Consider the following 14625-nt stretch of genomic DNA (forward strand, 5'->3'; position numbering starts at 1 on the left):
TCAGTTTAATAAAATTATTTATTTTATTGCAATTTACATTTAAATATTTCCAGTGAAAAATATCTTTCTAATTTTAAATGAATATATTTTAATTTTACCTATGAATAACGAAACGTTGAGAAAGCAAATTTTTATCAGCATTTTTATTTAAATAAAAATTTCAAATTAATACTTATCAGAGACGATTATATGAGGTAATAATCAAAATAGAGGGATGATTCTGAAAACAATTTGGAACTTTTTCTTTTCCACCCTTTTTCACCGAACCTATCAACCAAGCGCACGTTAGATAATACAAACATCGCATCCTCCTGCGACCTTATCGTGCGCCTTCTCCCAACTCCCGCTAGCACCCCTCCATTTCCGCACACAGACATCTCCCTTCTCTCCAGGTTATTTCCATTTTTGTCTTCTCCCTCCCTTCAAATCCATCGGATGCCCCTCCGCGCTGCTTTCGATTCGGTGCGCCTCTGATTCCCACGGGTCCATCGATCGCCGTCGGGTCTTCTCTCCATGGCCCCGCCTTCATCCTGCTCCGCCGCCGGAAATAGGAAGTCGAACTGCCGCGTCCGGAAGCGCACGGCGGCGCCTTCCCCGTCCGCGCCGAAGAAGTTTCGTTCGATGGAGGAGATAATGCGGGTAGCTTTGCCTGCCGCCCCCGTCTCCGGCGAATACTACGTGGACCTCCGCTGCCAGGAGTGCCGATCCGGTGATCGAGAGGAGGAAATACTCCTGTGCGACAACTGCGACCAGGGGTACCACCTCTATTGCCTCCGGCCGATCGTCGTTAGAGTTCCATCTGGGCCCTGGTTCTGCCCTAGCTGCGTAGGAGAAAGATCGATTAAAAGTACATCGACATAGCTATTATGGATTTGAGGATGAAAGGAATAAGGATATTGATTCACATTTTATCTGTGGATTCCAGGGTTTCCGTTGGTGCAAACAAAGATTATTGATTTCTTTAGGATTCAAATGGCCAACGACGAGAAATGTTGCCCCTCCCAAGGTGATTATCTTATTTATCAAACTGATTGTGTCATTCTCAACGAGGATGTGTTGTTCTTAGTTTTCTTTGGCTATTTTCCCCATGTAATTATGGGAAGAATTGTACCTTAGACTTCCTTGTGCCTTTCTATATCTATCTATATTTTTATTTCCGTCGATATTTGCTCTTAATTTAATGGGGTTCCTTCCGGAGTGGCTCCTAATTCGTAGGCGCTGCAGAGAGTCCCAGAAATGATGGTTCACTAGGATAGTGTAGGGTGAATTCTGACAAATTAAACTGTCTATGAGTTGCTGTTGTCACTACGGAGGTAGAGGTGTGTTGTTGTGCTAGCATATGTAAAGGAGACAACAATCTGGTTGTTTGCTAGAAACAACATACTGTACAGATGAGTAAAGTTGTGATCGACAACTATGGTGGTTTCTGTTTGTAGTAATGTGTGCAGGAAGTAGTGCTTAACGAAGAAGTTAGTAGAAAATTTACTAATGAAGAGGAATATCATACAGGTCACATTGACGAGGGGTACAACTGATTGTTATGTTTCCCTAGATTAATTAAACCGAAGGCAAATACAGAGACAATGGTCTGACTGTTCAAGTTAATGCCCATTTGTGCTAGAGACATTGATGCTGGATCTGACTATGGGTTGCTCAGGTGGAGTTTGCTGAAGTCATCTCATGATGTGATGGATGAGCTACACAGAAAGAGTAAATGTTTGCTGGTTGTGTGGAATGACTTGTGCTATGTGCTGTTTAGTAATGTATTTGAAGGCTGATGATCACTGTTACACAATTGTTGGTGGCGCTCTGTTGAATCAAGTTTGTATTCCCTGTTTCCTCCTGCAGTCGGTGGTAGTGATCTTGCAGTTGGAAGTCACTGGCAAAGCTCAATGAGCTACTTGTATTATAGTTGAGGGCGATAAGTGGTAATGACCACAACCAAGAAGACCAAATGGCTGGTTGGGGCGGTCGAGGTAGCTTGTCTGAAAGTGCAGGATTAAGAAGTGCTAGATGGGATAAAGGGTAAAATAAGTTGTAAGAGAAATGAATTTTGGAAAGAAGGAAAACTTTTTGAAGTTTCATTGCCCTATTAGAGGGGAGAGGTAACATGAAGATTCATATCCTTTGCGGAGGAGATGAAATTATAACAAAGTAAATGGTTGTGGGAAAGAGAATAGGTGATTGAAGGGAATATGAGGTCATTTAAGGCAACATGGACCAGTCAGTAGTTTGTGTATAAGTGGATAAGAGAAAAAAAGGAAAAACTATAGTTGCCTACTTACCTTAGAAATTTATAGAAAAGAAAATCACACAAAAATCCGTAGTCACCATATATGGATTGCATTGAAAAGACACCTAAGGTAAGGTTTTGTTGATACACTACAATATGATAATTTTGCTTGCACCATATCGAGTAATTAGAGCGCAATCGCAATCTTCATAAGTCACTTTCTCTATAAACTCAAGTTCGAAGTTTTGAAGAGAGAGTCCCCGCGCCATTCAATCATATTTACGAATTCTATGTCCATGCCATGTTGCTTGGTGTTATGAGTAGGAGAGGTAAATAATCAAGTGTTGTTATATCAAGGTTGTCTAATTATGGGTCATATCAGGTATCCTAAATTTTCAAATTGTTAACCTAGTAATTCATGAATCATAAGGTTTAGATGAAAATTTTAAAATATGTTAAAAAAATAATTCTACTTTATTTAGAATAATTTTTCTATCTAAAATTTATAAAATGAAGGGATGTTTAGATGAAAGTAAATTGACGTTTTCATAAAGCTTCATATTTTCCACTAATGACAATCTGCAAATTATTATTTAATTCATTCCATTAAATAAAACAAACAATAAGGAATTTCCTCTTTAAATGTTTTGCACATAGAAAAGTCTTTATCATTAAATAAACAAGATTTATTCTTCTCCGTCATTGTTAGGTGAGGAATCCGTGTTGACTATGGTTCATTTTGTGTCTCCAAGTGATAAGATTTTTTGTTTTATCATGATTTTGAGATTTCACTCTATTTGTCCTTTATAATCTATTATAATACTAAAAATGGAACAACTTTTAGCTCTCTTCGAAAGTCTTAGAGAGTGCTCATTCTACCATAAAGGGCAGCCCGATACACGAATGTGCTCGTTCTACCATATAATATAAAATTCATTATTTTCTTTCTTCTTTTATAATAAATTTGGTTTATTTTCTAATATATTCGGGTTGATAGTTTTTAATGGGTCCCCTCGGGATGGTTTAGTGGTTAGGGCATGAGGTGTTGCCACCATGAGGTCTGGGGTTTCAATCTCGGTATAGCTAAGTAAATGCCTCCCTTATGTGTTAGTCACTATTCTAAAGGCTAGTAGCCGCCCGTGATTTACCTCATCTGTGTTGGCTCTGGGACGGGTTGGTGGGGGCGCTGGGGGCGAGAAAGACCACTATCACCACAAGAGTCGGAGAATCTTTCTCCCGATTCACCTTTCCTCCCATGTGACAAAGACGGGGGTACCGTCCCAAGAGTCCATCCATCCCCTAGATCCCAAAGCGTATTCGCCTTTTGCCACCATTTGATAGTTTTTAATGGGTTGCTTACTTTTGATTGGTTTTATTTCTTATTTTTAAAAGTGTATAAAATAAGATTCATATCCAAATATCCAATCGTATTTAATATAGCCAAATCATCATGATTCTTTTCATTTCTAGTTCATATAAGAATCATACCGTGATATGTGAATCACAACGGAAACGAATTGTAAATCATTAAATGTTCATAATTGTAGTTATATTGTTAAATAGACTTATTAGATTTAAAGTGAATTATTGGAGTAAGTTGACTCTGATTAGTTAGGTAATTTACTGAGTTATATAATAAATTACTTGAATTAATTATGTAATTTAGTGAGATTTATACTCATATAACAAAAGTTATATGCTATTACAATTAAAAACTTGAGTCGGGTTCCAAAACCAATTCGCGATGCAAATTTTATAATTTTTTTCTTGATGCAGGAACTGATCTACCAAAAGCCAATATAACCTGAATTTTCTTGGTTCATTTCCAATTGAATTTGGTATCCAGTTGGATTAGGTTTGTTGCCACCCTAAGACTAATTCAATCACGACCATATTTAGCCACAAATTTAGGATGGCTATAGGGTGGTTATTGAAATATAGTACTGCTGATTGTGATGACCTGCGAATTTCTGTTGGAGTAAATTACTCAGATTAATTAGGTGTTTACCGAGTTTTATACTCATATTAGGAAAGTTATATAATTTATACAATTAAAAACTTGAATTGGAGATCCTAGTCTCATAAAAAGAATTTCCAATAACTGATCCACCAGGAACTGATATAAGTTGAATTTTCTTGTTGAGTTGGTTCTCATCAAAAAAGGTATTCATTGGATCAGGTTTTCTTGCCCACCCGTTGGATACACCCTATAATGACAACTAGAATTCAATGGCGAACAAGTAGAATTCATGAATATAGGGTGGCTCTAGGGTGCATGTTCAAATATAGCTCAGCTGGTTGTGATGAACAGCTGGGTGTTTAATAGCTAATAGTTTTTTATTGAATATTCTTGCTTAAGTTATATGTATGTATTCTCAGACAAACTATATTTGTTATTAAATATGCTTTTGTACTGTTTAGATTCAATCTACACCAGTTGTGACATTTACAATGGAAAAATACAGATTGTTCGAGTTACTTGAGTCATATGTGTCTGTGCCATATGATTGTTTTTTTGATATGTTCACAAAGAAACTATTCATGAAACTAGAAATGGAATGTTCCAAGGGCCTCATGATAATATATGGGAGTACATCTTAAACAATGCTTTGCCTAGAATTGCATGAGTGCAAGTGTGAAGTTGGAACTCAAAATATGAGGTATCTCCCCTTTCTTAGGCATGGGAAAGTCTCTGATGGACAAAAATTGGAAATCAATGAGAAGATTCAAAATGGTCGAAAGAGAGGTACAAGGCCTCCAAAGATATTCCTTTTCATTTAATCATGCATATTGAAGCATCCTATGTCATGAAATCTTTCTTCATGAATATTTGAAAGTTATGAGTGTGTCATTTTTAGCAAAGAAAAAAAAAGAGGAGAACTCACTTGTTAGGACACTTCAATCCTTGTTAAAATCCAGTGTTAGACGACAATTTAGGTATGGAATACTGGACTGATTTTTCTGGCATCTGATCATGGATACGATTCTATCTTTGCATTTTGAATTATTGTCCTTTTTATTACCTCTTTGGTTTTACTTTATTGCTCAGGTTCTATACAATGTATTTCATATTATCCTCAAAATTGTAGTGCACTCATTATGCCTCGGCCGAGTTTTCCAGCCACAACCTAATGTATTTAGGGTCATTTTTCTCAACTTCATGCCCTTTATGAGTTCTCTATTTATTTAACTGATAATTGTTACAACAATTGCACATTTCGTCATCATTTTATTTGTAATTGAAGAGGATTTAGTTCCTCAAGGGTAACCTAACAACACATCATGCAGCTTGGTTTATCAATGACCATCAGCGTTACTATCTGAATATTCCCAAGCATTTACAAACTATACTTGCTTGGCCTTTAATATACCTTTTGAGTAGTATTGATCTATCACTTGTTTTCTAAATGATGTTTTCATTGAGAAGCTTCAATCTCTATTTGTGTGGCTTATTTGTATTGTCTACTATGATGATATTGTGAAACTGGTTTTTTGAAGATGGAAAGAAGCGCAAGAGACGTTCCATAGTTATGTACAAGAAGAGAAGACGACGATTATTACCATTTAATCCTACAGAAGATCTTGCTCTGCGACTTCAACAAATGGGTTCTCTTGCTGCTGCATTAACAGCAATGAACATGGAATTCAGTAATGAGCTGACTTATTTACCTACAATGGTCGATAGATCTTCTAACCAAGCAAATTTAGAAAAAGGTGGCATGCAGGTACGAAACTCTTTCCTCCTAAAAAGAAAAACTCGTTTGCCCTTAGATATTCAAGACGGTATTATTCTTCCAAAGGTCCTTCCAAGGGAAGATAAAGAGGCATTAGAGCTTTGCAAAACAATGAATAAAAGAGGAGAATGTCCTCCTCTCTTGGTAGTTTTTGATCCAATTGAAGGGTAATTTTGTTGATCAAATACTACAACCGCAGTTTCAGTTTAATCACTGTCTGAAAGTCAGAAAATAAAATAAACAATTTTAATTAATACAGGTTTACTGTTCAGGCTGATGGTCTTATAAGGGATATGACACTTGTAGCTGAGTATACGGGCGACGTGGACTACTTGAAAAACCGGGAACACGATGACTGTGATAGCATGATGACGCTTCTTCTAGCTACTAACCCTTCTGATACTTTAGTGATCTGTCCTGATAAACGTGGAAATATTTCTCGTTTCATTAATGGTATAAACAACCATACTCGGTAAGCTCTCATCTTTCTTCCAATCCGCCACTTTTTTCTAGTGCAATGCTCATTACAACTTCTCAGATCCTAGACTTGCATCTAACACTTGATTTTCTGCAGGGATGGTCGGAAGAAACAGAACCTTAAATGTGTAAGATATAATGTAGACGGTGAGTGCAGGGTATTGCTTGTTGCTTGCCGTGATATATATTGCGGAGAACGGCTATACTATGATTACAATGGATATGAGAAAGAATACCCTACTCACAATTTTGTCTAACATCTGATTACCTCCCTAACATGACTATTCTAACCTCTTCTTGAGCTTGTGGTATGGCAGGATCAGTTTTTTGCACGCCAAATTTGTGTGTATATCACAGCTCTCCCGTTTGCAACTTCTTGATAGATAAAGTACCTTCAACAATTTGTATACATTTTTTTTAGCAATATGGACATATAGTTCTATTTAAGAGGCAATTCAAATTCATGTTCGTATAGTTCGCTGTCATTCATGTTTACACCAGTAGCAAAGCATATCGTATCGTGATTTGGCACGCTATCAATTTGGTTTCATTGTTTCCAAATTCCATTTAGGAGGACAAACCCTAGCCAGTAAAGACAAGGTACAAACCCATTAAGCTTTCTAAGCTGGTTTAGAAAGGGACTACTGTCTATATCTATGCCCATCCCCGACCAGATCGGTCATAAGACTGGTTTCATTGGATGCTTTTAAAAAGGAACTTCTAAATTATTAGAGTAGATATTTCTTTATTTTGGGTCTGAAGATATAAAATAAATAGAAATTTGAAACATAACTAATATAATTTACTATTATATTGAGCATCTGTGAAGATATTTAGATTTTATGCAAATCTTACTACTTAAATAAAACACCTGAGGAGTTTCACCTAAGCAAGGCGAATCTAACCAAAGGCTATCCTTTTACCTGTAAGACAACTATCCTAATTTATTTGAGGTGAGTTTATTCGAGGGAAAATTTATATGCAATCCCTAATAAAAAATAAAATTTTGCATGCAATTTTTATTTTTACTTCATAGTTAAATATAATGGATATTAATTTACTTAATTATTCTTGATATTTTTAGGTATAAAAATTTAAAATAAATAATTATTCTTAAATTCAACATATTAAATTAGAATTTAGTATATTTTTTTTTATCAAATTGAGTATGACTTTGAAAAATATGTTAGATTTTCTTTAAATGATATTGATGGAAAATATATTACATTTTATTTAAATGATGCTGAATTTAAAAGAAATTATATATTAAGTAGAAAAAAAGTCGTGTTCAATTTTGATAGAAAATATATTTGATTATAGTTTAAAGTGCTGAATTTAAGAGTAATTATACTCATTTTTAGATTTTTTTTATACCTAAAAAAATCTAAGAGACAATTAGAAGCCGTACTCACTTCGATAGAAAATATACTCGATTCTAATTTAAAGTACTAAATTTAATAGAAATTATATTCATTTTTAAATTTTTTGTACCTAAAAAATATGAGAGATAATTTTGATAGAAAATATACTCGATTTTAATTTAAAGTTGAATTTAAAAGGAATTATACTCATTTTTAAATTTTTTGTATATAAAAAAAATTTAGAGATAGTTAGATAATGATATTTGTATGAAGGAGTTGAAATAAATAAAATTTTACATGTAAAGAGTGGAAATAAAATTGTTTGACATAGGAATTTTCTGTAAAGTTAATATTGTGATTAGGAATTTTTTTTTCTAATTTACTGTTTATTCAATTAATTTTAAAAGTGATTGGAAAAATTTTCAGATGGATTTCTAATATTTGAATCTCTGCTATCTAGGCAATCTGTCCATCACTTACTGTGTCATTGTAGTCGCAGGGCGAGGAAGCTCATTTCCAAAAACACAATGATCAACGTCGATCGAAATCTTCCACGCGCAGCGAGCATCGTCGAGAGTGAAAATTAGAATGCCGGGAGGCCGCGAACCATCTACTCCCCTCTCTCACAAATCTACAAATCGATGGCATTTAATTTTGCCGGGCGATTTGGGAATCCGAGCCACGATCCAGACCACTTCGGAGGCAGTACGGACGCGGGGGCTTTTATTACGAGGCGCATGCCGACACGACCGCGTTTAATGCGATGCCGCCGCGGTGGCTCCGAGGTGGGCGCATCTCAACGACCTCATTTATTGCTTCTGCCTTACTCGCGGCTTATCGAAACGGATCGGAGACCGAGGACCCGAACCCGACCCATTCTGCTAAAGCGGAAGCAAAAGCGAGCGTGCAAATGTTGCACTCGATCGCCGGACCATGGGCTCGGCGTTGATGGCTCGTGCTCCGCAAGACAAGCAACCGTTATCATAGCGTCGGCCTCGTCGAGTTGTTCGGCGACTCGTCTCGCTGCTCATCATTGCTCCAAACACCAGCGTGAGTTGAACTCGGAGGGAAAAATAACTTCGAATGTATTTATTATTTTATTTTATTTTATTTTTTTATTTTAAGAAAGAAGGAATACTCCCATTCTCGTTAAGTCTCACTCTCATTTTCATTGCCAGCGCCGGTTTTGTTCGATAATGAGACTTTTGGTTCTTCATTAGGTAGCATATGGCCTATAGTTGGGAATCATTACACGGAATGCTAATCCTCCACCGACCACGCGGATCGACAGTAAGTTTGTTAGGTTAGATTCAGGTTTTCGGTAGGAGAAGAGCTGGAAGACTCGAGTGCTTATGCTTGGAATAATTGCCACAACAACATGTTCAATCGATCAAAAGCTCAAAGCAAAGCATAACAGAGCCCAGCAGAGCAGAGCAGAGCAGAGCAGACAGAGCAGAGCATCATTAAAGATAAAGAAGAAAGGAAAAGGAGCGAGCAAACAACCCCGCCCTCTCCTCCTCTTCCACTCCGCTCCTCCTACTTTATCAAGGACGAGGGACACCGTCAAGCATTGTGCCCCCATTTCTCAACTTTCACCGAGCTTTTCCCCTCGATGCCTACTTAGTTAGCAGGCCATTCAAGGAACTGGCATTGCGCCATTGTTGTTTGTAGCGGAGGATGAGGAGTCTTCTTTACTTTCTGGGCCTGCTCCTCTTGCTCTGGCCGCCGATGGCGCAAACCGCCCCCTTGAACGACGACGTGCTCGGCTTGATCGTCTTCAAGGCCGACATTGTGGATCCCTTCTCCAAGCTCGCGTCTTGGAATGAGGACGAGGACGACCCCTGCGCCTGGACCGGCGTCAAGTGCAGTCCGCGGAGCAACCGGGTGACCCAGCTGTCTCTGGCCGGTTTCTCCCTCTCCGGCAGGATCGGGCGCGGCCTCCTTCAGCTCGCCGCCCTCCAAACCCTTGACCTCTCGCACAACAATTTCTCCGGGAGCCTCCACCCCGGCCTCCTCCAGATCGCTTCCCTCCGGGCCTTCGACCTCAGCGACAACAACCTCTCCGGGATGATTGCGGATGAGTTCTTCGACCAATGCCGGTCGTTGAGGTCCCTCTCGCTGGCGAATAATGCCCTTTCCGGAGAGATTCCTCGGAGCATCGGCTCTTGCTCCACCTTGGCCGCGTTGAATCTGTCATCGAACCGGCTCTCGGGTTCATTACCGAAGGGGCTCTGGTCCCTCTTTGCTCTTCGAACCCTAGACCTTTCCGACAATGCCCTTGTTGGAGAGATACCAAAGGGAGCCAGTCGATTGTATAACCTAAGGTCCATCAGATTGAGAGGAAACCGCCTCACCGGCCGATTGCCGGATGACCTAGGCGATTTTCCACTGCTGAGGCATCTCGATTTCAGTGCAAATTTGCTCACGGGCGACCTTCCTGAATCCATTCGGAAGCTCTCCTTGTGCCGCCATTTGAGCCTGGGCTCCAACCTCTTCGCAGGTGAAGTCCCATCATGGATCGGAGCAATGAAGAACTTGGAGTTCCTCGATTTGTCTTCCAATCGATTTTCCGGCCGAATCCCCGAGTCAATCCGTGCTTGCAGAAGCTTGAAAGACTTGGATTTGAGTGGCAACTCGCTGACCGGAAATCTACCACCATGGATTTTTGAGTTGGGGCTGCGGAGGTTTTCAGCTTCAGGAAACAAATTGAGTGGATTCATTCCAGGAGGAGATGCCGCTGCCGGTGGCCGGACTCTGAGCTACGTGGATTTGTCCGGGAATGGTTTCTCCGGCGGAGTTCCTCCCGCTCTTGGTAACCTTCCGAGCCTGAGATTCTTAAACCTTTCTAGGAACTCATTTTCAGGCTCCATACCTCCTGCTCTTCTGGGGCTGGAGACAATGGAGGTTCTCGACATTGGCATGAACAAGATCAACGGAAGCATTCCAGTCGAGATCGGGAAAGCAGTGTCCCTGAATGTGCTGAGCCTCGAGAAGAATTCTCTCGCCGGAGAAATTCCAGCACAAATAGGGAATTGCTCTTCCCTCAAATCTCTGTGAGTAGTTAATCCTTTTCGCCTTTTGTCTTATTGCTGTCTTCCTTCGCCTTTGTCTGATGATTCCTATGTTTGTTTCGTTCAGGATATTATCGCAGAATAATCTGACAGGTTCGGTACCTTGGACGATTGCCAATCTCACCGACCTTGAGATCGTTGATCTTTCGTTCAATAATCTGAGTGGCAACCTCCCCAAGCAGCTGTCGAATCTCGCCCATCTCACTTCCTTCAACGTTTCCCATAATCTCTTCTCCGGCGACCTCCCCGCCGGAAACTTCTTCGACACCATCTCTCCTTCCTCCGTCTCGAACAACCCCGATCTCTGCGGCTCAGCGGTGAATCGCTCCTGCCGCACTGTGCTCCCGAAACCGATAGTCCTCAATCCTAACTCATCCACTCCATCTCCCAACGCCACGCTCTCGTCCGGCGACATTCGCCACAAGAAAATCATACTCAGCATCTCCGCTCTCATTGCCATCGGAGCTGCCACTGCGATTGCTCTCGGCGTGATCACTATCACCATCCTTAACATGCGGGTCGTGCAGGCAGCCTCCCCTGGCTCCCGTTTGGCTGCTGCCCCCGCCCTCTCCGATGGCTACTACAGTGATTCTCCTACAGGCGATGTGGCCTCTAACAAGCTCGTGATGTTCTCAGGGGGCGACACTGTTTTCACTGTCGGAGCTCATGCAGTTCTAAACAAGGACTGCGAGCTCGGTCGCGGCGGCTTTGGTACCGTCTACAAGACGAATCTCCAGGATGGGAGGCCTGTAGTGATCAAGAAGCTCACAGTTTCGAGCTTGGTGAAGTCGCAAGCAGATTTCGAAAGGGATGTTAAAAAGCTAGGAAAACTAAGACATCCTAATCTGGTGGCCATGGAAGGTTACTATTGGACTCGGTCCTTGCAGCTCCTCATATATGAGTATGTGTCGGGTGGGAACCTATGCAAGCACCTCCATGAATGTTCCAACTCAAGCCCCTTCACATGGCGAGAACGCTTCCATATCATTCTTGGGATTGCAAGGAGTTTAGATTACCTGCATCGGCAGAATATTATCCACTACAACTTGAAGGCAAGCAACATCCTCGTTGATGGCTCAGGCGAGGTCAAGGTCGGAGACTATGGATTGGCCAAATTGTTACCGATGCTCGATCGGTACGTGCTTAGCAGCAAGATTCAGAGTGCTCTTGGTTATATGGCGCCGGAGTTTGCATGCCAAACAGTGAAGATAACTGAAAAATGCGATGTCTATGGATTCGGAGTGTTGGCCTTAGAGATCATCACGGGAAGGAGGCCTGTCGAGTACATGGAGGATGATGTGGTGGTGCTTAGCGATGCGGTAAGGATTGCGTTGGAAGCAGGAATAGTGGATGAACTAGTGGATGGGAGGCTTGGTGGAAAGTTTCCGATGGAGGAGGTTGTGCCGGTCGTTAAGTTGGGATTGGTCTGTACATCACAAGTTCCTTCGAATCGGCCTAGCATGAGTGAAGTTGTTCATGTTTTGGAGATGATCACATGCCCGCAGGAGCATCCAGATGAAGAACTCACTTGAGCTTATAGCCCTTTTGCCTACTTCTTTACTTTTGTTTTGTTCTTGATAGTTAAGATGGAGGGAGCTAGCACATCAGCAAGGGGAAATGGTTCTAAGGCGAAAAAGGAATTTGGCATGCTCGTAGAAGAAAAGATATGCCGTGTTCCTTTTCGTTAAGAGGAAAGAAAATGGGGACTCAACATGTTCGTGTTCATTAGCTCTCATGTAGCTTGTGCTATTGAAGAAGAACAAAAGGGAGGGAAGCATTCCAGAGTGAAGCTGTTTTGCTAGCTAGCTTTTTTTATTTTGATATATCTGTTTATGTTGCTTTCTTATGCATCTTCTTGATTTCATTCTGTTTTGTGATTTCTATTCCATGTCTTCTTTTATTGCTATTCTGATGTAGCAATGCAAAAGAATTCAAAATTTCTTCCCTCTCTATGTACATTGAAAATTTTGAATGCTTGGTTGACTATGGAGAAAATGTGTCATTCAGGCGGGCAGAAGGTTTTAGTTTTCTTTATCCACTTTTGGCGATTTGATTTACGAAAAATTGTGGCAAAAGGAGAGGATGATTTCTGTTTCTTCTTAACTAGATAGCATTGCTTGGCAATTCTCTTGCTCCAATGCCACTTCATTACATTTTTGTATAGATGCACTGCAAGTTCCATAATATATATCATTATTTACTTACTCAGGCAATGTTAGAAATGGAGTAGATACCGTTCTTTTGCTAAAAACTTAAAATAGTAGTTGTAGTTAGACGATAGAATTATAGCTTTCAAAATAATGATGATGAAAGAAATTATTAATATAATTAGTATATACACATCTCAAGTAAGATTAGATGAATACATCAAATTTAGATTTTGGGGTGATTTAGATGAGGTATTATAAAAAATTCAGTCAATTGAAAGAATTTTAATAAGAAGAGATCTAAATAAGAATGTAACCGTGACAAATGAAGAATATGATAAGGCGCGTAGGGATTATGAGTTTGGAACAAGAAATGAAAAAAGAAAAATTATATTAGATTTTGTATATAACATATGACCTTCTATTAGTTAATACGTTTTTTTAAGAGAAAAGAACACTTGGTCATGTTTAATAGTGTGAATAATAAATCGTAAATTGACTTTATTAGGGTTAGAAAAATAAAAGAAAGATTTGTAAAGATTGTAAGGTTATTTTTAAATAAAATTTAATTACTCAATACAGGTTAATAGTGTTGGATATACGCCTTAAAGATAGTATCAATAAAAGAAAAAAATGTATAACTCCTAAAATTAAGTAGTGAAAGTTAAAGGATGGGGAGCAAAATATATTTAAGGATAGTGTAAGAGTATAAGTCTTAGGAGAAATATATGACGACTCGAATATGATATGGGATAAGATAGTATAAAAGTTTAAAAAAAAAAAGTAGCCAAAAGTGTATTCAATAAGTTAAAGAGACGTGCACTACTAAATAAAGAATTTTGATGGTGGAATGAGAAAGTGAAGGAAAAAAAATGAATAGCCTGTAAGATCAAAATGTGTGATGGAGGGGGAGGGGATGAATATCGTTCGTTGAAAACCTTTTTTTTCTTTATATGAAAAAACAAAGAGATACACAGTAGAAAATTAAAAACAAAAACTCTGTCGGTTATTTGGTTCGTAGTCTAGTGACTACTACTCCAAGGCTCATGATCCTTTGGACTGTTTCGACTAAGAAATTCGCTAATCTTTTCTTTCCAAGGATCTCTTAGAGCCTGAGAAAGCCTTGTATAGATGGTATAGAGAATAACACAAGTCGTTATTCTGTACAAATGAAATATACACAAAATAAAGTTACCAACAACTTAGTAATCACAATTTGGTGTATGTTGTTGGTTGTCGATGAAGCACAAACGGATGAATTTTTGTTGGTTTCTTCAGTTAGATCAACGTCTAAGATTGCCCCCATAATGAGGACTCGTCCTTACCATTCTTCTTTTCAGAAGAACTTCTTTTCTCTAAATTTTTACTTTACTTACCTGTCAAACATCTAATCTAGCTGATTTGTTTATACTTCCTCTTGCTTAGTGTATGATTTGTTGGTGCAACCTTAGGTCAAGGTTGACCTGGTTGACCCGACTCGAGTTGACCTGACTCGAGTTGTATTTTGATGTTTGACAAGAACAGAAGAGTTGTATTTTAATGGGAGATTGTTGGTGCAACCTTAGGTCAAGGTTGACCTGGTTGACCTGACTCGAGTTGACC

The 14625-nt window shown here is 39.4% G+C and overlaps 2 protein-coding genes across 3 annotated transcripts; both read left to right on the forward strand.

Moving 5' to 3' along the window:
- The first annotated feature begins 317 nt into the window (after positions 1 to 317).
- Positions 318 to 6909, forward strand: LOC122049578 (probable Histone-lysine N-methyltransferase ATXR5). Of its 2 annotated transcripts, XM_042610951.1 has the most exons (6): positions 318 to 847; positions 926 to 1006; positions 5732 to 5958; positions 6034 to 6134; positions 6227 to 6439; positions 6542 to 6908. In XM_042610951.1, exons 1-6 carry the CDS (start codon positions 514 to 516, stop codon positions 6699 to 6701), a joined length of 1116 nt encoding a protein of 371 aa, XP_042466885.1. In that variant the 5' UTR covers positions 318 to 513; the 3' UTR covers positions 6702 to 6908. The 2 variants fall into 2 exon arrangements, with proteins under 2 accessions (XP_042466885.1, XP_042466893.1); XM_042610959.1 differs by lacking the exon at positions 6034 to 6134 and having other exon boundaries at positions 6240 to 6439; positions 6542 to 6909.
- A 2079-nt stretch (positions 6910 to 8988) lies between these two features.
- LOC122049594 (probable LRR receptor-like serine/threonine-protein kinase IRK) lies at positions 8989 to 12830 on the forward strand. Its single transcript, XM_042610967.1, has 2 exons — positions 8989 to 10858; positions 10944 to 12830. The coding sequence occupies exons 1-2, from the start codon at positions 9483 to 9485 to the stop codon at positions 12406 to 12408; spliced, it is 2841 nt and encodes a 946-aa protein (XP_042466901.1). The 5' UTR covers positions 8989 to 9482; the 3' UTR covers positions 12409 to 12830.
- The last annotated feature ends 1795 nt before the right edge of the window (positions 12831 to 14625 follow it).

Source organism: Zingiber officinale, chromosome 1B, assembly GCF_018446385.1.
Source record: "Zingiber officinale cultivar Zhangliang chromosome 1B, Zo_v1.1, whole genome shotgun sequence".
NCBI classification, from domain to species: domain Eukaryota; kingdom Viridiplantae; phylum Streptophyta; class Magnoliopsida; order Zingiberales; family Zingiberaceae; genus Zingiber; species Zingiber officinale.